Source organism: Protopterus annectens, chromosome 4.part0, assembly GCF_019279795.1.
Source record: "Protopterus annectens isolate FY-2018-M chromosome 4.part0, PAN1.0, whole genome shotgun sequence".
Classification (NCBI taxonomy): domain Eukaryota; kingdom Metazoa; phylum Chordata; order Ceratodontiformes; family Protopteridae; genus Protopterus; species Protopterus annectens.
The window spans coordinates 89,787,209-89,812,268 of NC_056733.1; the positions used below are offsets into that span (position 1 = coordinate 89,787,209).

At 43.3% G+C, this 25,060-nt stretch overlaps 1 protein-coding gene across 1 annotated transcript in view; it reads right to left on the minus strand.

Annotated features, from left to right (window-relative positions):
• TBCD (tubulin folding cofactor D) overlaps positions 1-25,060 on the minus strand; it is a 3,708,267-nt gene that overhangs the window by 2,917,385 nt on the left and 765,822 nt on the right. Inside the window, exon 8 of the mRNA XM_044068123.1 lies at positions 5,294-5,339. Coding sequence (XP_043924058.1) covers positions 5,294-5,339 — 46 coding nt within the window. The remainder of the gene's footprint in view (positions 1-5,293; positions 5,340-25,060) is intronic.

Consider the following 25,060-nt stretch of genomic DNA (forward strand, 5'->3'; position numbering starts at 1 on the left):
CTACTGAATTCAGTGAGACAAAAGTACGTTCAGTGCCTGCTGTTAATGCCAACATTCTATCGTTTGCATGTAAAAATGCAGTATCAAACACCTTAAAGGCAAGCACTGCCATCCAGAAGCACCATATTATATTTACACACCTGACTAGGTCCAAAAATCATGTATTCTGCCACAGAAACTATCTGATAATCTGATCACAAAAGACCTCATAAATTCAGTCTTTTCCCCTCTCAGGAGCACAGCATTGTTTAGTTGTAACGGTGGATAAAACCTTCATCTGTGTCCACCTCCTCTGCTAACATTTCTAAAGCAATGTCCCTTGCTCTCCCAGTAAGGGAAAGTTCAACTCTGAGTGCATGCTATGAACTAGACAAGTCATAACCTCATTCACCCAACTACCATAGCATTATATTCATCTAACATAAGTGGGATTCTGTAGCTGGAACCCATCATGTTACCAATAACAAGGCTCAAAAAACTAGATGACTTTTCAAGACAAGTGGAGATAACTCTTCTTAAACATCCAAGCTGTACAGACACCAGGCTAAACTTATACAATTCACAGTCAAAAGTATTAGTTACTACAAGAAAGCAAGACAAAACATACGCTGTAATAAGAGTCTCAAACAAAGGGAACAAGTGCATACTTGAAGCACAGTTGCAGCAAAACAGATTCACTAACAAATACACATACGTCACCATCAACAAAGACTGGCAATTAACTTGCATGCCAAAAGGAAACCACCTCAAGGCTGTTGGAATATACAGATCAACTCAGCAAGTGAAACATGGATCAAACAGTTGGTCAGACCAAAAAAAAGGTAAAAATGCTCTGCTGTAACTAGCAGTACACTCTTCACTGAACACTTTCATAAACCAGAAGTAAATTAATCATCACCATACAAGCAGGATACATAACAGAAATGTAAGGGCTGTGATGCTACTCACTGTGACCAGATACTACCTGGCCTTTGTCAGAGGATAAAAAGCAGCATTAAAACACATCTAAAACAGCTTCTGCAAAGACTGCTAGAACCTCTCCCAACTGCCTGATGATCCCCAGAGAATGCCAACCACAGCTAAGTTCAAGTAAGGACCATGGAGAGTACTGAACTTGGGGAGGAACACCATCAACAAGTCATCGAGGCATTGAAATACCAGGAGGTCTTTTCTGTTTCAGTACTACAACATTAAGTGAAGACTCTGGAAGCAGAGGAAAGAGCAAAGGGCAGCAACCCTATACTGGCAGCAGACTGGCAGACAAAATAGTTGTCTCTGGAATAAACTAGAGAAAGGAAAATTTTAGATTCTACTTTGGACAAACAAGGGCCAACATTTGGTGTGACAGAAATAAACTAGAGAAAGGAAAAATTTAGATTTTACTTTGGACAAACTGGCCAACATTTGGTGTGATAGAATTACTTTTGAAATGTTCTAGTCTCACAAACCATTTTAACTACTACGTTAGGAATCAAAGCATCCTGCTCTTGTCTTGCTTCTTCTCTTATATTCTCTGCAGATGTCGTGAGGACTAGAGAGAGGATAGGGGAACTAAGGTACACATCAACCAGAAGAATGGGGGTAGCCAATAACCTGAGGTCAGCATCAAACCCTGTGCCTTGTATTCATGAGGTGAAGACCTTCACCATTATGTCAAACTTATCCCTCTAAATAACACACCAATTAATTAACCAGGTAGGTTTACTGGACACACAAGTCGCTTTTTTTTTTGTTAAGTGACTTGCTCAAGGTCACACAGTAGGCAAATCAGGAATGAGGGAATCAAAACTCACACCAAGGAACTACAGCTCACAACCTTAACCCACTGCTCCAACTGACGAAATACATAAGTACTAGGCTAGGTGCCCTTGTGGATTGTTTTAAGCTTAGCTAATTTTCTTTAGTGAGAATCAAACCATGTACCCCTTGCCTGCGAGGTGCACACCGTAACTATTAATGCCAAGCCTCAACCCAATATGCAAGTAAACAAAGAGTGATCTTGGTTTGTTTAACAGGTCTGATGCTGACTTCATAACCTTTAATTTTCTTAACTTTTTAAGGAGGATGTCTGACTTTCTGTGCTAGTTTTAAAGAATTAAGAATTTACTTTTTTCATAATCTCAGACTTATTAACAGACTTTTAATAGTGCGAGATCTAGTAGAAGAAAACAAAACAGGCAGAGAGTAGTTAACTTATTATGCACTGTAAAGTTTTTGTTTATATAGCTGTAGTTTTTTCATTTAAATTTAGCAAAGTTTTCAGAATCACAATTCCCTCCTTTAAACAAACAACATTACACTGAAGTGCTTGAAAGGATCAGAAGACTGTAAGACAAACTGATGGTAATTTTCTCAAAGTACATCACTGGAAAACCACAGAAGAAATGTTATGATTTTCTAAGGTAAGAAAGAGAAAGACGAAGCAAAATGCATACCTAACACTGCAGCCAATGAGGCCTATGAATAACTGAAAAACCAGGAAAGCAGAGAGGATTGAACAGACTCAATGAAATGGAAACATTGTGAGTATAGTAGGTCACGCGTACACACTTTTACAGCCAGGCTCCCTTCTTGGTTTGTGATTGCTTCTATGTGATATTACTGATTGATGCCGGACTACTGAAAAACAAAAATATCAAGGTGAGGGGACCACTCAAATCTAGCTGACATCCAATCAGATTATGTACTCTTGCAGCAATGATTATTCTGAAGCTCATCAGATGTGAAATAATGCTGACTTTATGTATTAGTTTAGTAGCACTGGACAGGGTCCCCCTTTCCCAGCTTATCATATGTGGCACTGTGCAGCTGTTTTTGTTTGCAATTCACTGATCAGCCTGCTATTCCCCTGAGGGGAACACATCACCATACAGTGTTTTGACAGGATAGCCTAAGTGTGCACTGGAGTTCACTTTTTAGTTTAATGATGCTTATTTCAGAAGTCACACAAGTACCTGAGGTGGGGGTGATGACTCATATTGCAAAATACTGCTTCTCTGTCACTGCAAAGATGTGACCTTGGAACCAGTATATGTGTGTGTGTGTGTGTGTGTGTGTGTGTGTGTGTTGGGGGGGGGGGGGTAAGGTGTTTCCTCCAAAATTCAGTTTGCTAGAAACCTAATGTAGTTCCTTTTACTATGCAGTGGTGTTTAGACAGGTTGAATGTGATTGGTTACCTAGTAAGGGAAATCCCATCAAACATATGTTGCTTCAAGACAGGTGATGTTAGTGATGCAGGTATTCAAATAAAACAATGTGTAATGAATGAGTGAGGAAGATAAGAAGAAGACCCATACTCTGTATGGTTGCAAGAGTCGTCTTAAAAAAAGGTGCTTACTGTGGATTTATTTAAATAACAGTCTGGGTAACATGTTAAAAGCAAACTTCTTTGTCATCGTTCAGAACGCACACTGTGACAATGGTTGCTCCACTAAAAAATGCATGGCAATCAGGAAAAGCGGAATGATGTGGGAATGGCCTATCAAGCTTAACTGAATAAAAGGTTCTGACTGCATCAACCTTTCTTGTCAATACCTCACAGCGTTGACACAGTTAAATAAAGTGACTTCCACCACTGTTGTTCTTCTCTGGGAGACAATGAAAGTGCAGACCATGACAGCTGTTAGTCAAACTACAGAAACAAACCATAGTGCTAGCAAATCTGCACTGTACAGACATTAACAAAGTCACTAGGGAGGGTAGCTTTTCTTCCCTCTGCAAAGCTATACTGCCAGCTGAGGTGATAGTCAAATTAAGGCAGGCAGTCATTTTCACACGGCTCAGTCTAGTTATTTTGGCTGATTTTCAGTCCTGTCCCCACATCTAGTAAGTCATTACAGCAGTTAAGCCACACACCCTCTGTCAAGGTCGTACTCCAATCATTACTGGCAGAGCTGGATCCCCCTAGCCTTTTTCATGGGCTATTGCCCTTGTCATAAATTCCTTCTCCCGCAAGATAGAAAAACTATGAAAATTGCCTACCCTGCCAACACACACACACACACACACACACACACACACACACACACACACACACACACACACACACACACACCTGACACTTCAGGGATAATGTTAATAAGTAGCATTTTTAAAGATACAACAATTTCTAAAGCAAGCCATCCAGTGACACTGATGTTGTTTTATCATCTTTCCTGCAAGAGGATTAAGCACTTCAGTCAAAGACTGACTCCATCCCTTTCCATGTAAAACTGGAGATAAAGGCTCAACAAAGATCGAGCTGCCTTCCAAACTGAAACAAAGACTGGTAAACCATATAGGTTCATAGGTGTTTACTAGGCTAATGACCACAAGGGCCTTTTTAAGCCTAGCCATGCATCCCAAATCTCTGACAAGTTCTGCTACCCTTGATTAATGTAAGCATGGGCCTGGGAGATGAACCATTTAGAGGTTAATATGAAACACAAAGTGCTCTCAGCCAACTTCTAATGTGCTAGGAGGTTAACCAGCGTCACCGAGACAAAAGATGAAAGAAGAGGAAGGAACTGCATTATTTTGTCTAATGTATCTCTGATGGCACTTTCTATATATAGTGGTAACACACTGCTTAAGTGTTCTACATATTCAAATGCACTTTCATAAAGCCATCAATGGAGCTCTAAAGAATGCACTACGGCACATCTGAACTTTAAGTTCCATAACCAAAAAGTAAGTACACCCCATCACCAGGATTGCTTTGTAGTCCAGTTAAGGCCTTTGGAATATAATGGGCTAATGTGATCTTCAGTGGACGCAAGAAACATGCTCTAGCAAACAACATCAAGATGGACATCCTGAAAAAAGCATTTCAGTTCCGCTATGAATGCTATGTTATACCTAAGGTGATGCGACTTAAAAAAAAAATGTTTACCCTCCGTCATGAAGTTCACTGAACTAAATGCAAATTAATGCAACTTAAAAGTGACCAAAAGACAATTATCAAAACAATAGCAGTATTTATCTATGAAAAACAGCAAAGCAGATGAGAAACTGCCCCTTCCAACCAGTCATCATGAGGCAACGTCACTGGATATTCCCTCTTGAGAGGGGACTAGATAAGACTATTTTACTACTGACTTACCCCCCCCCCCCCCCAAAAAAAAAAAAAAAAAAAAAAAAAAATGAAAGCATTTACATCAAATTGCATTTGCTCTGTCAGGAGGAGGCAAGTGTCTAGTAAAAGGGAGATCCTCAAGCTCAGCAAAGAAAAATATTTCCTGAAGTTTTTGATACAAGTACCAAAGTACAGTGAGGAAACAATCTGAAAAAAAAATATTCATTAAACAGATCTTACCATATTGTAAAAGATCATCTCTCTTCCCATGCTTGAACAACTGAGCCTACAATTAAAAAAAAAAAGAGAGACTGTAAAAACTACTGCAAAAAGTACCACTACTAAATAAAGCTGAAGAAACATATCACTCACAAAAGCTCACATATGAAACAATGCATGCAGTCAATTATATTTCTAGTGTGTGTGTGTGTGTGTGTGTTCCACTTTTTCGTTTGTTGCGTGACACTATCAGCTGCAGGTGCCAAATAAGGCTTCATAATAAGATGCAGAATGCATTCTACTACAGACAAAATTGCCTCTCTGTATCAGTGCAGATTAAAGTTCTCAGAAAGTGAAAAAAAGCAGGGAATGCTTCCCCCAACACAGTTTTATTTCAAGAAGCCTAACTAGCTACAGTTATACTACTGAAGCTACCAACACCTCCTCCAAATTTTTAAATGGCTGAAAGCTAAAATCTCCCTCCCCATACCCTGAGCAGATATTATTCCAATTCCAAGGCTAACATAACAGGGCATTCCAGATCAATTAGTTTAAAGGGAGCTCAGCATATTTACAAGCTAAAAAATTAGCACTGTTTAGGCAAATACGGTATTATGGAAAACTACATATACTTGGTAGTGAGAGAATGAATTTGCCTGACACAAATCCAGTAAAAGTTTTAAATGCCAGATCATGCTGGTACTGATAAAAACATCAGTAAGTCATTTGCCTTTCTACTTCTTATGTATTTATTTGTTTTCTGAGAACAGTCTATATTCTTTCAAACAAAACTGTCCAAGTGTGCAAGAGAATAATGCTAGTAGGTCTAACAAAATATCACAACCTTTCTACTGTTCTGTACATTAGCCTAAAATGTTTCAGGGGGAAAAAATAAGTTATGTACTCATCTTAACGTTCCATGTGTGTTGTCCATCTTCGCCTTCATTCTTACCAGGATGGGTTCGGATCTGACTCAGCCTTTATACACAAGCTCGAAGTCTTCCACTAGCCCATAGCTAAACCCTATCCTAGCACGCACTAGGAAAGCTCCCCAGATCTTGTTTGCAGTTATAATAAGAGTAATAAAAATAAAGGCAGTTTAATGATTCGAAATGCAATAAAGAAGGCCAGAGAATAATGATATCCAATTGTACAAACTCAGTCTTAAAGGAGTAAAAATGACCGGGGGAAGTAGGGTAGGATGTAAGAATGAAGGCGAAGATGGACAACATACATGGAACGATATGGTAAGTACATAACTTCTTTATGTGTTGCTGTCCTATCCTGCCTTCATTCTTACCATGATGAGACAGCGTCCCTAGCTCCATCTTTCTTGGGTGGCTCAAGGGAGAATATTTTTCAGAATTGTGGAACCAAAAGAGGTCCTGTAACTGGAGGCCAAATTGACTTTGTAATGAGTGATAAAGGTATGTGGTCTTGCCCATGTTGCCACAGCACAAATGGTATCAATTGGTAGTTTAGCCAGAAAGGCGGAAGAGGTTGCAATGGCTCTTGCAGAGTGGGCTTTAATTCTATGGGGGATATCTGTTTTGAGATTTATAGATGAAGGTTATACAATCTGAAAGCCATTTTAAAGAGTCACTTTAGAGAATGAAGTACCTTTCTTTGAATCTGAAAAGGATATAAATAGCTGGTCAGATTTTCTGAAGTTCTTAGTCCTGTGTAAGTAGAAATGTAATTGTCTTTGCATATTCAGTTGATGTAACATGTATTCTGCCTTATTCCCGTAATTTGGGTAAAAGACTGGTAGCTCTATAAACTGGTTCAAATTTGACTCTGAACATACTTTTGGCAAAAAGGAAAGGTTTGTTCATACGGAGACCCTGTCTCTATTGAAAAGCAAGTGGGGGGGGGGGGCTTTATAGACCAGGCTTGCAGCTCTGACACTCTTCTAGCAGATGTAACTGCTATCAAGAGAATAGTTTTCCACGTTAAAAACTCGAGTTCGCAAGATGATGCTGGCTCAAAAGGGGGAAAAATTAAATGAGTTAGGACGAAATTTAAGTCACATGGGTCTCTGATAGGTGGTCGAAGTAATAAAGTGCCTTCAAGAAATGCTTTGCATAGCTTATGAGACATCACTTTGAGGCCAGATTCACCTATATGAAAACTAGATATCACTGCTAGTTGAACTCTAATGGCAGCCGCAGCTGCAGCTTCATTGAATAATTTTTCTAGGAATTCTAGAATGGAATTAACTGGAGCAGTAGAGAGATCAATGTGGTTAAGAGAAGCCCATAATGAGAATCTTTTCCATTTGCTTCTATATATCTTTCTCGTTGAAGCCTTATGAGAAGAGATTAGGGTGTGTTTATCTGATGAAGAGAGGTTAGGAACCTGGCTATGGTTGGAACTGGAGCAGACAAATTGTCAATTTGAGGGTCTGAAGGGAAGGATGGAGCATTCCTGGCGCATAAGTCAAAAGGTCTGGAACTGGGTCCAGAATTCAAGGATCCTTCTGTAGATGAGGCCACAGGAAGGAGACCCAGATTTGATGAGGCCAGTATGGGTCGATGAGTATGAAGTCTCTTCCCAAGCAATTGGCTTTCTGAAGAACTTTGGGTATTAAATGAAAGGGAGGAAAAGCGTAGAGAAGACCTGAGGGCCAATCATGAACAAGTTCATCCCTTGGTGACTCCCCCAGCAGGGGGATAAGGGCAAAGTAGCTGTTGCATTTGGCATTCATGGATGTCGCAAAAAGGACGCAGTAAGGCTGGCCCCATTTGCAGAAAATCATCTCCGCTATCTCCTGTTTTAAGGACCACTTGTGAGGTATCATAATCGCTCTGCTGAGTCTGTCTGCTATTACGCTGGATATCCCCGGGATGTGCGTTGCTATCAGAAAATGTTGACAGGAGGTCGCCCACTGCCATACTCTCAGAGCCTCTTGAAAAAAGGGGGTAAGATCTGGTTCCTCCTTGTTTATGTACCATACAAATGACATATTGTCTATCGGTATTGCAATAGTTCCCAGTGGAAGAGAGTCCTGAAATGCTTGCATTGCTAGAAGCACCACTCTCATCTCTAGGACATTGATGTGCAAATGGGTCTCATGATCCTGCCAGGTGCCTTGGACTGTCTTTCCCAGATAATGCACCCTCCACCCTATCTGAGAGGCATCCGTGGTCATTGTGGGCAATGGCTGGGGAAGTACAAATGGTCAACTTAGCATCACATGAGTGGAGTAAAACCACCGACAAAGGTCTTTTTTGCATGTTTCTGTTATTATTTCGTGGGACACTGGCAATTCCTGCATTGACCACTGAGTGGACAATAGCCACTGTAGAATTCTCATGTGTAAATGTGCTAAGGGGGATCAAGGTTATTGCTGCTGCCATGGTCCTCAAGACCTTTAGGACTATCCTTGCTTGTGCCTTTTTTCTTTGAGAGAAGATTTAGAACCTAACATCGTAGAACTTGAACTCTTTCTGGAGGAAGTCTGGCCATCATATCTGTTGAATCCAATTCTGCTCCTATAAATATGGCATGCTGAGAAGGCAGCATGGCAGATTTCTTGTAGTTTATTGTAATTCCTAGGTGAGAGCAGAGCTGCAAGGTGGTGTCTCTTGCTTTTATTAGTAGATACTCGGTGGTGGCGGTTAGAAGCCAGTCATGTAAGTATGAAGAAACACCCGGAATCCTAGGCACCTCAAGTGAGCCGTAACTACTGCCATACATTTGAACACTCTAGGGGCTGTAGTGAGGCCAAAGGGCAGAGCTCAAAACTGGTAGTGACTAGCTCCAAGCCAAAAGCGCAGGTGTCTCCTGGATCACTGTCCATTTTTATGTGGTAGTACGCATCCCAGAGGTCTATCTAGCTCATCCAATCATCTTGTCCGAGAAAGAGAGTATTGAATGCAGTGTTACCATCCAGACCTAGGACTTTCTTACTGATTTGTTTAGATTGCGGACATCCAGAATTGGTCTTAAGTCCCCCGTTTTCTTTGGAACTAAAAAGAATCTTGAGTAAGTTCCTGATCCTGTTAGGTTTGTGGGGACTGTTTGGATGACTCTTTTGTCTAGCAACTTTTGGATTCTGCCTGTTCCCTTTGACTAGGTGGAATGTCTGGGATCTTTTTTATGTTTGGGATGGGTTAGTAAAAAGGTATGGAGTAACCTGATATGATGTTTTGTACCCATTTGTCTTTCATTATTTGCTGCCAGGCTTCTGGGTACAAAGATAAGTGGCCCTCAACTGCCTCCAGAGATGGACAGGCGGGCCTCCTTTCAGGAGCACTGGAAGGACTTACCAAAGAAAGATTCTCTATCATCCTGATGCTGTGGACTCCCTCTGCCGCGTGGTCGGCGTCTTCCATTATTACTCTCCCCCCCTGCCCCTAGGGGAAGATTCACCATGCATGTCCTGGAAAGCCTCTGAGATTTTCGAAACCACATTTTTCCACTTCCTTTTTGACCATTTGGGATATGGTCTGGTAGGTAGCCAGAGTCTTTCCTTCTTGCTCACACATGGTTAGGATTTGGGCCCGAACAGGGACGAGCCATCAAATGGGCCATTTGCAAGGGAAGATTTAAAAGGATCTGCGAAGTCACACAAGCCCATCCAAGAATGTCTCCTTAGGGAAATTCTTGAACCAGCTGCTCTACTCGCTCCATCCGCTGCATAAGAAATCAGTCTCATGGAGGAGTTGACAACTGAATTTAAGTTAGAGAGCTGACAGAAAACTTTATCTGAAACCCCTTTAGCTACTGAACCTTGGAGAGAATCTCCTAACTCCTTCAGGAGATCTTTCTGGAATCTGGTAAAATAGGTCAGGTAATTCAGTGATCTGAGGGCAAAAGTCGCTGAAGGAAAAATGCACTTTCTGTATCTGTCCATCGTACAAGACTCCTTGTTCAGTGGATGAACAGAGGAAGATGTCTTCGAGAGTTCCTTCTTGGTGGCTGCTGCCACCACCATAGCAACTACTGTGACTCCCTTAGTTAAAAAGGTTTTGTCTGAGGGGAAGTGATTAACTTATTTGGCCTCCTAGGAACAGGTTCTACTGAATTTGGAGACTCCCACACATTCCAAGAAACTAGATCCATAAGTTCATTGAAAGATGAAGACACCTAAGTGGAGGAAGGGTGAGATTCAAAGGCATTCATGTACACATGACTCCTCTGCCGAAGGGTTGATAGGCGTCCAGCTGCCTCTCTGTTTAAGTATTTTGTAGCTTTGTATGTTAGACAGAGATCACCTCTGAGTAGGCGATATGTGACGGAGTAAAGCTGGAGTTTTTTGAGACGGTCTACATAGGGCATCTGTTTGAGGCTGGTAATCCTCTTTGTAAGGTATTTCTGCGGCCTTTCCAGTTGTTGTAGATGTCTTGTGAGGTACATACCAAAAGGGGCGCTGTACTCTATAATGGGTCTAATGAATGATGAGTAGAGGGGGACAATGACCTCTTTTTTTCTGGATGAGAAAACTTTTGTGATGAGGTGTGCCGCGTAGAAGGATTTCCTGACTACTGTGGCGATGTGATTCTCAAAGGAGAGGCTACTGTCCCACCTGTGTCCCAAGGTCTCTTTTATCACACTTTCGGTGTTAAGTATACTATCGCCTATATTGTAGTTCATGGGTACAGAGTTTTTACCAAATGGGATGACAATGCACTTTTTGGCATTGAGCTTGAGGCCATGGTTTTGACACCAGGCATCTGTCTCAGTGAGGCCCTTTTGCAGAATGTCCACATCGTTAGGAGTTTTGATTATGGCTCCTAGTTTGCAGTCATCTGCGAACTTCATTAGCCAAAGACCTTCTGTGTTAGCCTGTACTTCAGAGAAGTAGATACCAAACAGAAGAGGACCCAGAACTGAACCCTGTGGTACTCCACTTGTCACTGGTCTAAAAACCTAACAGGGCTTCCTGAAAATGAGGGCTTAAAACCTGGGTTTCACATTGGCAGAAAATGGCTGGCAAGAACAATGATTTACAAAAAAACATTCTCAAATATATAGAATACCAGCAATCCTACCAATTCAGACAATAAGCTGAAGATGGATTTTTCAAAGAGAGGCAAAGATGCAAAACCCCTTTTTGGAAGTGTTTCATCAGCCTCTGCTGGGTCTACAATTTGCTTATCAGAAGGTCATGATGCATTAAAAAGGTCAAAACAGGCAACATAAGTATGGAATAACACAGACACATGCTAAAAAGGTACAGGACATAAGTTAGAATCAGCTGCAAACTAAAACACAAAATAAAATCTTCTACTTGCTACAGCAAGTCTGAAGAGTGGGATATTTCCTGGCAGTACAACACATGGATTTCTTCAATGCCTGTTTGCTAGGAATGGGATTAGTTAAATCCATGTTAGTCACATATGGCAGTTTTTTTTGAAAATCTTACATCTTCAGAGTTGAGGGAGTTTTCTATTTACCCCAAGGTTAAGCAATCCTTACTATACTTAGGAGAACCACACTGTATCAACACTCCCACACACGGTGGGGGTACACACTCATGAAAAAAAAACGCTTGCTTGTTGTAACTGCTCAATCAATTTTATGTGTAGGTCCTCTTTCCTAGGGTCTGCACATGCACTGTATTAAGGATAAGCCCAGACTCGGGTCTACCCATCAACAAAGTATGCATTTTAAGAGAATGCAGTGGGAATAGTAGGAGGAAATGTAACATCGCTGAGACTGATGGGCAAAGTACACCTTTTTGAAAGCTAATGATGAGTTTGAAATTAGCAGAAGGTCTGCGAGGATGTGAAGACTGTACAACCTCTGACAACTCAGTGTCCACTAAGTACCCTCATCGTTTAGCAGGTGAATAGGATTGTGAAGAATGTGGATGATGTTAGACCCTAGAGGCTCTGAAGACTCCATGCAGCTAGCTGTCACTGCATTCACAGCTAGTAAACCAAAGTCTTGACTTTCTATGCCTCTACTTCAGGTAGAAAGGCCTGATGTGGAGAACATCCATCTCCATCCAGATGACAAAGAATTCCTCTGTATTGCAATCAGAGAAGACTTCACCATGTTTACTGTGACCCATTGGGCTTGCCACAGCAGCACTCAACCAAGGGCAACTATCCGAGATTTTCTTGATTGGATCACCAGGAGTCAGTCATGCAGCACAGGGAACACTGTACATCTCTTCTCCTACAAGGTCTCTGTCACCACTACAAGATCCTTGGTAAACAGCCTTGGCACAAAGGAAAGTTTACATTTTCGCACTAAAAATGAATCCTACTGTGAAGACTGGTAGAGATGGTTGAAGGCTGCTAGCCTAGCCAGATAGAACTTTATAGATAATTCTATCATTTGTAAATATGAATGTTGAAATACAAGCTTGTCTTCTTAAATGAAAGAATATGCTTTCCCCCATGTTGAACTTAAAACAATGTGGCAGCAGTGCCCTCTGCTGTAAAGAAAGCTAAGTCAAGCATTTCTTGTTGGTCCTTTGAAATTAAAATTATTTCATGATTGCCTCTGATGTTTACAATTCGGCTCCAGTCCAGCTAGATGAGGGCTTCCTGCCTATTATTTTAAGATCCCTCATAAATTCATCTAAGGCCAGCTCCGAAAGAAAAATTGCACAAGATGCTAAAGATAATCACAAGGCCTTCTTTAGTTATGTCAGGAACCTGGGTGGCAACTCCCAGATATGCTCTGAGTTAGTTCAAAATGACAAAAAATACACTGAATCCACAGACATTGTCAACATCCTGGCAGACAGGTTCTGTGCAAACTCCCCCCCCCCCAAAGAGCAAATGTCTATCCCAACAGAGTGTAGCCTCCCTGACATCACAGATGCACAGGTGAGAGTTGCTCTCCCCAAAGCAAAAAACACAGCATCAATGGGACCAGACGGTGTCCCAGGCTGCGTCTTACACGAACTCCAAGAAGAACTGAACCCTCACATAAAGTCACTGTTCAGTCTCAGCCTTACTACAGGATATGTACCCAAGGAATGGCGTACAGCAACAGTGGTCCCACTCCACAAAGGTGGTGCCACAACGGACCCCGGAAACTATCGCCCTATACGCCTGACTAGCCTGGTCTGCAAAGCTATGGAGCGTATCATCATGAAACTCATAAACAAAGACATTGGGAAAGTACAGTTTTGTACCTACCATAAATGTAGATGTCCGATAGGTATGCATCTGCAGTCCTAACATATGGGTTGTCCTGCCACAGGCAGCCCTTCGGTCGGCCGGATTCCAAAGTCTGGGTCTGGCCTCGGCTGATGTCGCACTTCACCTGACGTCACAGCTGCTGGGGTATAAAGGCATCAGCCGACGCCATTTTCCTCAGTGTTTCTTGCCCCAGATGCCAGGTGCCCTCTAGGAAGGCTAAATTTGGATAAATGCAAATAATTCCAAACAGTAGAGAGCAAAATATATATATATACATATATACAAACAAATACACCATAATAGATTCCCCCAGCTAGCTAAAAGAGGGGTAAATACCCTAGGAATACCACAGAGGGGAAGGAGGGTGGGTAATCCTGACTGCAGATGCATACATATCGGACATCTACATTTATGGTAGGTACAAAACTGTACTATGTCCTTCAAGGATGCATCTGCAGTCCTAACATATGGGTAGAATACCATAGCCAAACTGGGGGAGGAGGCACTAAGATAAAGATGGTGTAGTTAAGATCCCTTGCAAAACAGCAGTTGCAAAACCTGCTCGGGATCTGGAGTATAAGGGAAGATTATAATGCTTGGCAAATGTATGCAAGGAGCTCCAAGTAGCAGCTTCTAAAATGTCTTTGGTAGCCACTCCTCGTAGGAAAGCTGTAGTGGTGGCTGTAGCTCTTGTGGAGTGAGGCCTGATATTTTCAGTTGTTGTCTTTCCATGAAAAGAGTAGCAAAATCTAATGCAATTTCCTATCCATTTTGAGATTGTCTGTTTTGAAATTGCTTTTCCTTGCACTCCTATTGCATATGCTACCAGAAGCTGGTCAGTTTTTCTGTTGGTCTTAGTTCTGTCCAGATAGTAGCGTAATTGTCTGTGCACATCCAAGGTATGTAGTAGTCTTTCCCCCCTGTTCTGTGGGTTGGGGAAGAATGTAGGTAAATGAATCGCTTGGTTCAAAGATACTCTGGAGACCACTTTTGGCATAAAAGTAGGATTAGTTCTCAGAGACACTCTATCCTGATGGAAGATAAGGAAGGGCTGTACTGCCATTAATGCCTGTAACTCAGATACCCTTCTTGCTGAAGTGATTGCTAGCAGGAAAGCAGTTTTCCAAGATAAGAACTGTAAGTCTGCTGTTGCTGCTGGTTCAAAAGGGGAAGTGTTAACTTTTCCAGCACAAAGTTGAGATCCCATGTAGGTAAAGGCGGTTTCCTTGGAGGATTTACATTTTGATTCCTCTCAAGAACTGCCTGAGTAGAGGATGAGAGAAGACAGGAGGATCCATGTTGTATTCTGCTGAAATTGCTGATGCATGAATCTTAATGGAGGAGTAGGACAGGCCATTGTGGAACAGTTCTGCTAAGTATTCCAGGATGTGTGCTATGTTTGCCAATGAGACATTTTCTCCCTTTGCTGCACTCCAAATGAGGTATCTTTTCCATTTGGCTGAATAAGTTTTCCTTGTGGAGGGTCTGCGTGCCTCCAGGATAATGTCCTTAACCCTCTGAGATAAATCTGGTTTATTTTGCTTTATGCAATATTCCAAGCAGCTAGCTGCAGTGTTTTCAAGTTTGGATGCAGGGTCTTGTAGTTGTTCTGTGTTAGAAGTAAGGGACATAGAGGTAGAGGCCATGAGTGTGTCCGAGACATGCTTCTCAGTAGCGGGTACCAATGCTGCCTTGGCCAGTCTGGAGCTATCAGGATTACCCTTGGCTGTTCCTCTCTGATCTTCAGTAGGACTTTGTACATCAAAGGAAGAGGTGGAAATGCATATGCTGTCAGGTTTTTCCAGCTGAAGGAAAGGGAGTCCACCCTCCAGGCAAGTGGGTGGTATGCTCTTGTGCAGAATTTCTTCAATTGGTGGTTGTGTGGGGAGGCGAACAGGTCTATCTCTGGCATTCCCCATTTCTTCGTTATGGTCCTGAAGATATCTGGATGCAGCATCCATTCGTGAGCATCCGTGGTAGTTCTGCTTAAGGTGTCTGCTAGTGAATTTTCTTTTCCTGGTACAAATCTGGCCTGTAGTTGAATGTTGAGATTCAGGGCCATATTCCACAGGTCCATTGCCTTTCGGCATGGAGGGTATGAGTGTGCACCTCCCTGTTTGTTGATGTACCACATGACTGTGGTATTGTCCGTCCTTATCAGCAGGTGACCTTCTTGAAAGAATGGTCTGAATGCCTGGATTGCATGTTTCACTGCCAGCATCTCCTTTAGATTTATGTGTAGATTCAGCTGGTCATGGATCCATAGGCCTTGTATACACTTGTCCTCCATGTGTGCCCCCCAGCCTAGGTCTGAGGCGTCCGTGGTGATGGTCTGGCTTGGATGTGGTTTGTGGAAAGGCAATCCTCTGTTCATCTGACAGGCCTGAGCCCACCACAGGAATTCTTGTTTCAGGCATGGAATTATTGGAATCTGGGCTTCTAGACTGTGCTTGTGTTGAGACCATACATTCCTTAGGTACCATTGCAACTTTCTCATATGCAGCCTGGCATGCGGAATCAATATTATGCAGGATGCCATGTAACCCAGGGCTTGCAGGACTTTCCTTGCAGTAAGCTGAGTTTGTGTTGTTAATGTCATGAAATAGACTGGTAGTTGCTTTTGTTTTTCTTCTATGAGAAAAGCCATCTGAGCTGATGTATCCAGTTCTGCACCCAAAAATGTTATCCTTTGGGATGGTACTAGTCTTGACTTTTGAATGTTGACTGTGTATCCCAAGGCTTGCAACAGTTGTATCACATTTTCCAAATCTTTTGTTAATTTTGTCTTGTTGTCCGCTTGTATTAGGCAGTCGTCCAGGTATGGGTAAATTTGAATTCCCTGAAGCCTGCAATGAGCAATTACTGATGCCAGGCATTTCGTGAATACTCTGGGCGCAGTAGATAAGCCAAAGGGCAATGCTGAGAATTGATAATGCTCTGATCCTGCAAGAAATCTGAGGTGTCTTCTGCAATCTGGTCGTATAGGGACGTGCAGGTATGCCTCCTTGAGATCTAGAGTCACCAGCCAAGACTCCTTGCCCAGCATGGGAAGAAGTTGCTGGAGGGTCAGCATTTTGAATTTTGGAACAATGAGGTATGTGTTCAGTGCGGACAAGTCGAGAATAGGTCTCCATTGATTTTCTTTTCTTGGTACAAGGAAAAGCCTGGAGTAAAATCCTTGGCATTGTTCCAAAGGTGGTACCTTTTCTATAGCTCTCATCCTTAGTAAGTTGTTGATTTGTCTTTGAGCCTCTGTTTTTTGGCTTGGTGGTAGGTTTGGTATTCCTCTCTTTTTTGGTAGAGTGTGGAAGTGAAACCTGTAGCCCTTGTCTATTGTTTGTAAAGTCCATTTGTCTCCTGTAATGCAATGCCAGTTGTTGGAAAATAAGGCTAGTTTTCCGCCCAAGGGTGCTTCCAGTTGTTCCCTGGTAGGCGGAACCAGAACCAAGTCATTGTGTCTGTCCTGTGGAAGTGGTTGTAGTTGCATCTGTGGCAGCACTTCTCTGGTTGGCAGGTTGCCACTGACGTCCCCTGTAGGCACCCCTAGATTGACCTCTGCCTCTTGGGCGTCTATTTCTGCCTCTCTGTGCTCTGGAGGTGTCTGGAAAGGGCCAATTCTTCGAAGGCCAATTTCTGCTAAACCTCGGAGGTTGGACCTGTAAGAAATCCTTGACTGTTTGGACAGATTTTGCTTTTTCTTCCACTTTCTTTAGAACCTCCTGTGCAGGGGAGCCAAACAAACTTTGTTTCTCCATAGGAGCATCTAGGAGTTTTGACTTAACATGGTCTGGTAAGGATTGTTCTTTTAACCAGGCATGCCTTCGAATCACTGCTCCAGTCATAGCTGATCTAAAGGAAGCCTCCAGTGCATCATAGCCACATTTTAAGAAATGATTACTGACCTGCTGAGAGTTATGTACCAAATCCTGAAGGGACTTGCGGTCTATAGGTTCAGGAGAGGACAGTTTTTTATTTAGCTGGTCTAACAAAAATTCCTGGTACTGAATCATATGAAATTGACAGTTTAAGGCCCTGGCCGAAAGAGTAGCAGAAGTATAAACCTTTTTACCCCATCTCTCTAATGCTCTAGATTCCCTTTCAGAGGGAAGAGGGTTTTGGCAGAGGCAGCTGCCACACCTTTAGGGCCCTGTGAAATGGTTTCTGGGTCTGCAACATGAGCCTTATACAAGTGGTAGTGTGTGTCCGGGACCCTGTAATATCTGTCAGGCTTGGCAGGGGCCGGAGGAAGAGAATCAGAGGCAGTACTGGCATCATTATATGCATCATCAACAACTGATAGTACTGGAGGAATGGCTAAAGGCCTATGCTGTGGTAAGTGTAAAAAAGTCCTTAGCCTTTTCCTTGAATCTGAAAAATCCTGGCCCTGCCATTGGAAGTGTTCCCTCATAGAATGTAGGGTTTCCCCAAAAGAAAATTCTTCAGGAGGAGAAGCAGAAGGAATGGAGTCTTCTGCATCAGAATCCTCATAAGGAGAATATGGGCCTTCCTGGTGGTCTGAAATATCTGAGTCATCCAAGGAATAGTCTGTAGAGACAGGTTCCGGGGGTTCATTCCTAGGCCTCTTATCTGGAGGAGGTTGAGAGGCCCTGTCTGGGTGAGGTTGGGATCCCCTGATCAAAGAAATAAGATCCTTAGCCAGGCTGAGTATCTGGGAACTAGAGGTAGGCCTGTGTATGGGAGCTTTAGCAGGTAAGGCCTTAGAAGATTTAGCTGCTTTAGCCCTGGAAAAGGCCTTGATAGACATAGAAGCAGGGGGTCTAGCAGCCCCACGCAGGGTAGAAATGTCTAAAGGAATAGTGTCTGACAAATCCTGGGTGCCTGCTTCTGTAGCAGTAATTTCAGTAGCAGATTCAGCCATGCTCTGTGAGGCCTCGGTTATCGGAGGCATGCTTTCGGCCGAAGGAAGAACCGAGGACTCGGTTTGAGCCGAAACCGAGACACTCGCGGTTGGCCTAACCGTGGTTTCAGCCGAAACCGCGGACCGCGAGTGTCGGTCCTTTTCCTTGCGCTTTTTAGCTAAATGTGTAGTCGGAGTCTCCGACGGCATTTTATATGCAAAAGCGGGACCAAAAAACTCCTCTGCAAACTCCGACCGACGTCTAAGCGTCCGTCGGTTGAAGGAAGCACAGGCTAGACAAGCTGATACGTCATGATCTGGGCCTAAGCAAGGAAGGCAGTAAGAGTGGAAATCCTTATGAGGTATTTGTTTCCCACAAGTTAAACAATTATTTACTTTGTCTGACATCGGCTGAGGCAAGAAAGAGTCCCCAACGGGGTACTTAGCTTTTTTAGAAGTCTTCGGTAGTAGAAATCTCTGGATCTGACCGACCGGCACTTGCGAACAGCTTCTGCTTCGGGCACCGCGCGGCAAGAAAGACTGAGGAAAATGGCGTCGGCTGATGCCTTTATACCCCAGCAGCTGTGACGTCGGGTGAAGTGCGACATCAGCTGAGGCCAGACCCAGACTTTGGAATCCGGCCGACTGAAGGGCTGCCTGAGGCAGGACAACCCATATATGTTAGGACTGCAGATGCATCCTTGAAGGACATCCTCCAAACACTGGATCCTACCCAATTCGGCTTTGTTAAGGGCAGATCTTGCCTCTTGAACCTGGTCGACTTCTTTGAAACAGTCACCAAGGCCATAGATGAAGGGAAGGTAGTGCACACAGCTTACCTGGACCTCGCAAAAGCCTTCAACACAATATCTCACTCGGGAATCATAAATAAGCTCACCAGCTTAAATATCAACCCCTATGTCACAAGATGGGTTGAAAACTGGCTCAGGGATAGAACCCACATGGTCAGAATTGCAGGTGCCATGTTCGACTCTAAACCAGTTACAAGTGGCGTCCCACAAGGCTCAGTCCTGGGACCACTCTTGTTCGGTATACATTTCTCTGAGGTACAGGCTAACATGGGAGGACTATGGCTGACCAAGTTCGCAGATGACTGCAAACTGGGTGCCATAATTGACTCGCCGACTGACACAAGCATCCTCCAAAAGGGTCTCACAGAGATGGATAACTGGTGCCAGAGCCATGGCCTAAAGCTAAATGCCAAAAAGTGCATAGTCACCCCCTTTGGGAAAAACAAAGTGCCCACAAATTACCACATAGGTGGTAATCCATTAAGTATGGAAGAAGTAATTAGGGATTTGGGGACCCAAGTAGACAGCAATCTCTCCTTTGAGAATCACGTTGCCAAAGTGGTTAGAAAGACCTTCTACATAGCCCACCTTATCACGAAAGGGTTCACATCTAGATCAAGAGAGGTCATTGTGCCCCTCTACTCATCAGGCCCATAATTGAATACAATGCCCCATTTCGGCTGTACCTTACCAGACACCTGCAGCAACTGGAAAGACCCCAAAAGTACCTCAACAAGAGGATCAAGGGACTCAAACAGATGCCCTACGCAGTTAAGCTAAAGAAACTCCAGCTCTACTCAGTTGCTTACCGCCTACTCAGAGGCGATCTGTGACGTATAAAGCCATGTCCAACCCAGAATTAATGGACATGCTCCACCTCAGGAAATCCAAATCCCTTAGAGCTACACGCTCCGGGGACTTAAACCTCAGCACATAAATAAATAGGACATGCTGGAGGGACAGATTCATATCCCAGAGGCTCCCCTCACTCTGGAACAAAATCCCGCAGAGTCCCTCAATGACCCTCTTCAAGAGAAATCTTGACGAGTGGATGGGAGAACGTAGGTTTACCCCTGGGATCTCTTCTGTGTCCCTACTAGACAGAGGCACAGTAAACTAACCTCAAAAGGGCCATCCTCTGTGACCTACTATACAGAGGCACAGTCAACTAATATAAAAGGGTGGCGAAAGCCAAACACACTCTGGCTAGGCTTATAAATGCCCTAGGGCAGCTAGCCTAGTATTAACCTATGAATCTATGAACCTATGAACCTATAATGATTAGAATTTACATATGGAATGTCCTATATTGCTTTATGTAAGTTATTTTAGAAGTGTGTTTTCTTGTAGAAATAGCTAGAAATTAGAAAAATTCGACTAAGTGTTTTTCTGTGATGTCAGAACTGTACCACTGATTTATTTTAAGTGTTTCTGTGTGATCTCTGAACTCTCTTGACTAGCACTGACTGTGTAGTAGAAAGTATTGTCTTGTGGTTTCAGTTATTTATTATTAAACATTTTAAAACCTTTTAACTGTGGCTGGTTTATGAAGAGAGAATTTGAGCTCTAGAGTACATTGCAAATTTATAGAGTTTACTGTCCAAGTCACTCCAAATAAGCTTTGACTGATTAGTCACACTTACCACAATTGGATAATAACATTGCACAGTAATAATTGGACACCTTTTTAAGGGCCTTTGAGTAGCTGATAAGTATAAGCTGGGTGGTGGCAGGCAGTACTACCGTATAGTCTGGGTAAAAGGGGAACCTGTGCCAGCCTTCCCTAGAAGTGTCTGTGTGGTTGTATAACCTCTTATCTCAAAGTGTGTGTCTGTGTGTGTCAGCTACTTGGGCAGGGACACGAAGCACTGGTTGGACAGAGAGGGTGCTGGAGATTTTAGCTTGCCCAGCTAGGCTGAGATCTGGACCCTATAGCTGTGCCAGTGGGGAGTCTTACTGGGGACCTGGGGAGCAAGGGAGCGACCAGCCCCGGACTGACTGTGATCTGTGTGTGCTCTTAAGGGAAATTGCACTTTACTGTGTGTATTTGTTATCCTTTCCTCTCATATGTCATATGAGATGCCCTCTCTGGTGTTAGTGGTGAGGATTGAGGCTCCTTGATTGCTGGGCCAGGGCACGGGCATCACATTTGTGTTTGGCAGCGAATGGATATCCACATCACAAATTAATTAGGTAGCATATACTAATTGGCTTGTAGTGGTGTGGGTAGAGTGAAGCCTGTAACTTGTGTACAGTGAGCTTTGAAGGTGCTTTGTACTCAAATGCCACGCAGTGAATACTCAGAGTTCAGATCACAATTGTTTTACCTTTTGTTAGCTTAGTTAGTCAGGGTGCACAGGCAGCATGTCAACAGAGTAGTATGGAAAGCTGACAAGGAGCCAGCTGGCGGAGATGTGCCAGGCTAGGCGACTGGTGCATGGAAACCTGACTGAGGCAGACCTGACTGCAGCCTTGGTTACAGCTGCATCAGAAAACAGCAACCAGGAGGACAATCAGACTGGCAGTGGAGATATAATACCCTCGGAGAATGGACAGCTCAATCTTTCTGCAGTGGACTTAAAAATCCAGCTGGAGCTAAAGAGACTTGAGTTGGAGGCCAGGCGTTTGGAAATAGAAGCAGATGAGAGACGGAGGAGTCTACAGGCTGAGGAGATTGAGAAACTCTTACATCTGGAAGCTGAGAAAAAGGAAAGACAGAGGCAGCATGAGAAGGAGATGCTGACTCTTCGCCAGAATCATACAGGTAATGGGGAAGAGAATAACTGGACCCCAGAAGCACAAAAGGTCAGTACATTTCTTCCGCAGCTTAAAGAGGGGGATCATTTTGACAGTTTCATTCATATGTTTGAGAGAGTATGTAAAACGTATGAAGTTGACCAAGGGCTCTGGGTACAGTTCCTGACCCCCATACTCCATGGTAAAGCTGTAACTGTTCTGTCCAAAATATCTGACGTTGCATGTTTTGATTATACTGTTGTAAAAAAATTGTCTTTTAGAATTGTTTAAGCTAACACCTGAAACGCATAGGAAAAAGCTTTGTGAGCATAGACTCAAGGCAGATGAAAGTGTGTGTGAATATGTTGCTGAACTGAGCACTTATTTCCATAGGTGGGTGAATGGATGTCAGGTCACCTCTTTTGAAGGGCTGGCAGACCTTTTGGTGAGGGAACAAGCCCTTAGCACTTTCCCTGAGGACATGAGGATCTGGTTAGCTAATAGACAATGTGCTACTTCAGATGATTTGAGGAAGAAGGGAGACCTATACCTGGCAAGCAGGGCAGCCCTGCATAGGAAGGGGACCCCCAGTACTGCTCATGGGTCTAAAGGAACCCATGGTGGGAAGCACAGATGGCCACAATAGAATTTGCCAGTAACAGGAGAAGCCACTAGTCCAGGTACACGTTCAGGAGCTAGGGTTAAATGTTTTGAATGCAACCAGTGGGGCCATGTGGCATACAGGTGTCCACAGAGGCAAGGTGGGGAACCAAAGGTGAGGGAGCCAGTAAGTGGGAAAGACAAAATGCCAATAGTAGGTTGTCTTGAGACAACAGGGGTACTAAACTACCGGCCTGCAGATGTACTGATAGGGAAGGATTTGGATGAGGCAGTACCATGTACTTATGCAGTGACACTCGGTCAGGGTAGGAGACAAGCATGTGGTCTGGTAGACTGGGGGAGACCCAGACAGACTGTATACTTGCAGCCAGGACTGGTGAGATGGTTACTTCAGGGAGGGAGCTACCCTGTAGCAGTGAGCCTGAAGGTGAGCCACAGCTGCTTGGGGATACTGATGGTCCCTTGGATAGAGTGACTGCAAAGGTAGAGGTGAGTAGTAGTACCCAGGCTGAGAGTGAGGCACCACTGTCTGAGGATGCCAGACTTCCTGTGGAAGGGTAGCTGGGAAGGATTACAAGAAGAAACATTCTGATACTTTAGAACAACTCCGGACTGTACTTCAAAGGTACAAAGGTTTAAATTTGGACAACATGTATTTGAACGAGTGCCTTAAAAAGCATATTGTGCCTAAAGGCCTTAGGATATTTACATATCCTAACAATGTTGTACCAGGAAGTGAATTTCATACTGATCTTTTGAGAGCCTTTGATAAATGTGGCTTGGAAATTGTTCAAGCCATTATTAAGAACAATGAGAAAGAAATTTGTAAACTGAATGAAGCTATAGAAACATATAATAATAGGATTGTTAACAGTTTAATGTTCACAGTTGAATATTAAAAGAAAGGACAATATGATATTATGGTACAGATAGATAAAAAACGTCAAGATATACTTGTCAGAAAACACAAAAAATTAAATTGTGACATTAAGGAGTATCAGGAAGGTCAGCAATACCCTGCACCTCCACCTACCTGCCCTACATACCCGAGAGATGGCAGCAGATTTTCTGCTTCCAATTCTGGTAATTATTCTGAAGGCAACAATGGTAGTGGGGAAGGGGGTGAGATGGAGGGTAGAGATGTGGATAGTCACGTATATGGCTGGCGTCAGTCCAGGCGGCTGAGACGATGACGCCGCCATGCCCCAGATGTCAGAAGACCCTAATGTCCGAGGCATCTGTCGTTAAAATCTGACTCGCCTCAGCGGCCGTCAGGAGTGAGACCCTTTGGGTGACATTCCTGAGCCTGAGCCAAAGCAGGAGGCAAAGAATCAGGGTTCAGGGCTCGCCTCTGCAAACATCTTCCACCACATTCAACACAGGAGGAGGTATAGCTAAGGGCCTATGCTGGGGTAAAAACAAGAATTCCCTCTTTTCCTTCAGGAATCCAGGTAATCCTGGCCTTCCCATTCTGTGTGCTCTCTCATGGAATGCAGTCTCTCTGAAAAGAGGAAATCCTCAGGAGGAGAAGCTGTCCACATCAGAATCAGAATAAGGAGAACACTGTTCAAAACTATCAAACTCCTGATCCACCCTAGGCCTCTTTATCAGAGGGGCATAGAACCTCTAATCATAGTAATCAAATCTTCTGCCATTTTAAGCATATGTTTCTTAGTACAGAACCCGAAAATGTAGGAGAAGCCCCTGAAGCCTGAACTTGGGGCTTCTCTCAAAGAAGTTTTGGCAACAGAAAGGAGGCTCACTACTACCTTGGGAAGAGGGAGAAGAAAAATGTACCCCTGAGAAGCCTCCTCAGCCTGGCCTACCTCCTGAGAAGGCACATCCTGTACAGCAGTAAGTTTCTGCTGAGACTCCATAAAAACTCTCCAAAAACCTCGCCCACTGAGAGGCTCTAGAAGAAGAGCCGGCCGACTCACTCATACACCCTAGGCTTTGTCCTTGGCTTTGTGTTGGATTTGCGCATCCGGGGCATCCGGCTGATCATTAGCATTTACGCTTCTTTTATAAAACCAGCTTCAAACAGTAACCTGGCTAAGTCTAATAGCCTCTTAATAGTGCGTTTAAACCTAGCACAAGGCAACAACACAGCGTGGAGTGCTCAGGCAAGGGTATGGTACACAATGGTAAAATCCTATGAGGTATCTGTTTCCCACAAGACAACAAGTTATTTTCTTTTCTACTTCTTAAATTAAACTGATGTTCCCCATGTGGATAGTCACAAACCTCTTCCTAGGCGCTTGGAGAGGATTCGTAATCAACAAAACAGTAAAGGAAACAACCATTTTTATAGGGGATTTCATCCACTGAGAGGGGGAGCAGGTTACAACAACAGGAACAAAAACTGGTAGCCCCCACACTTGCCATGACTGTACATCATAAAGGGGACAACTATGAAGTCATTAGTAGGTCTAGTTTTCTTATTTTTAACTATAGTAATTCAACAGTGACGGAAACTTTCTTCAGCTTATTTACTAAGGGCTTTAAATATGTTCCCAAACGAACTAGCAATATAGCTAGGGTTATCATGGACCTTAAAATCTTTATAAGGAAACTCAATCTGGAGAATTTATTTGGAACGGATTCCAACAATGGGTATAGATCTATACCCAGTAGGTCCAGTACTTTTAATCCTCCT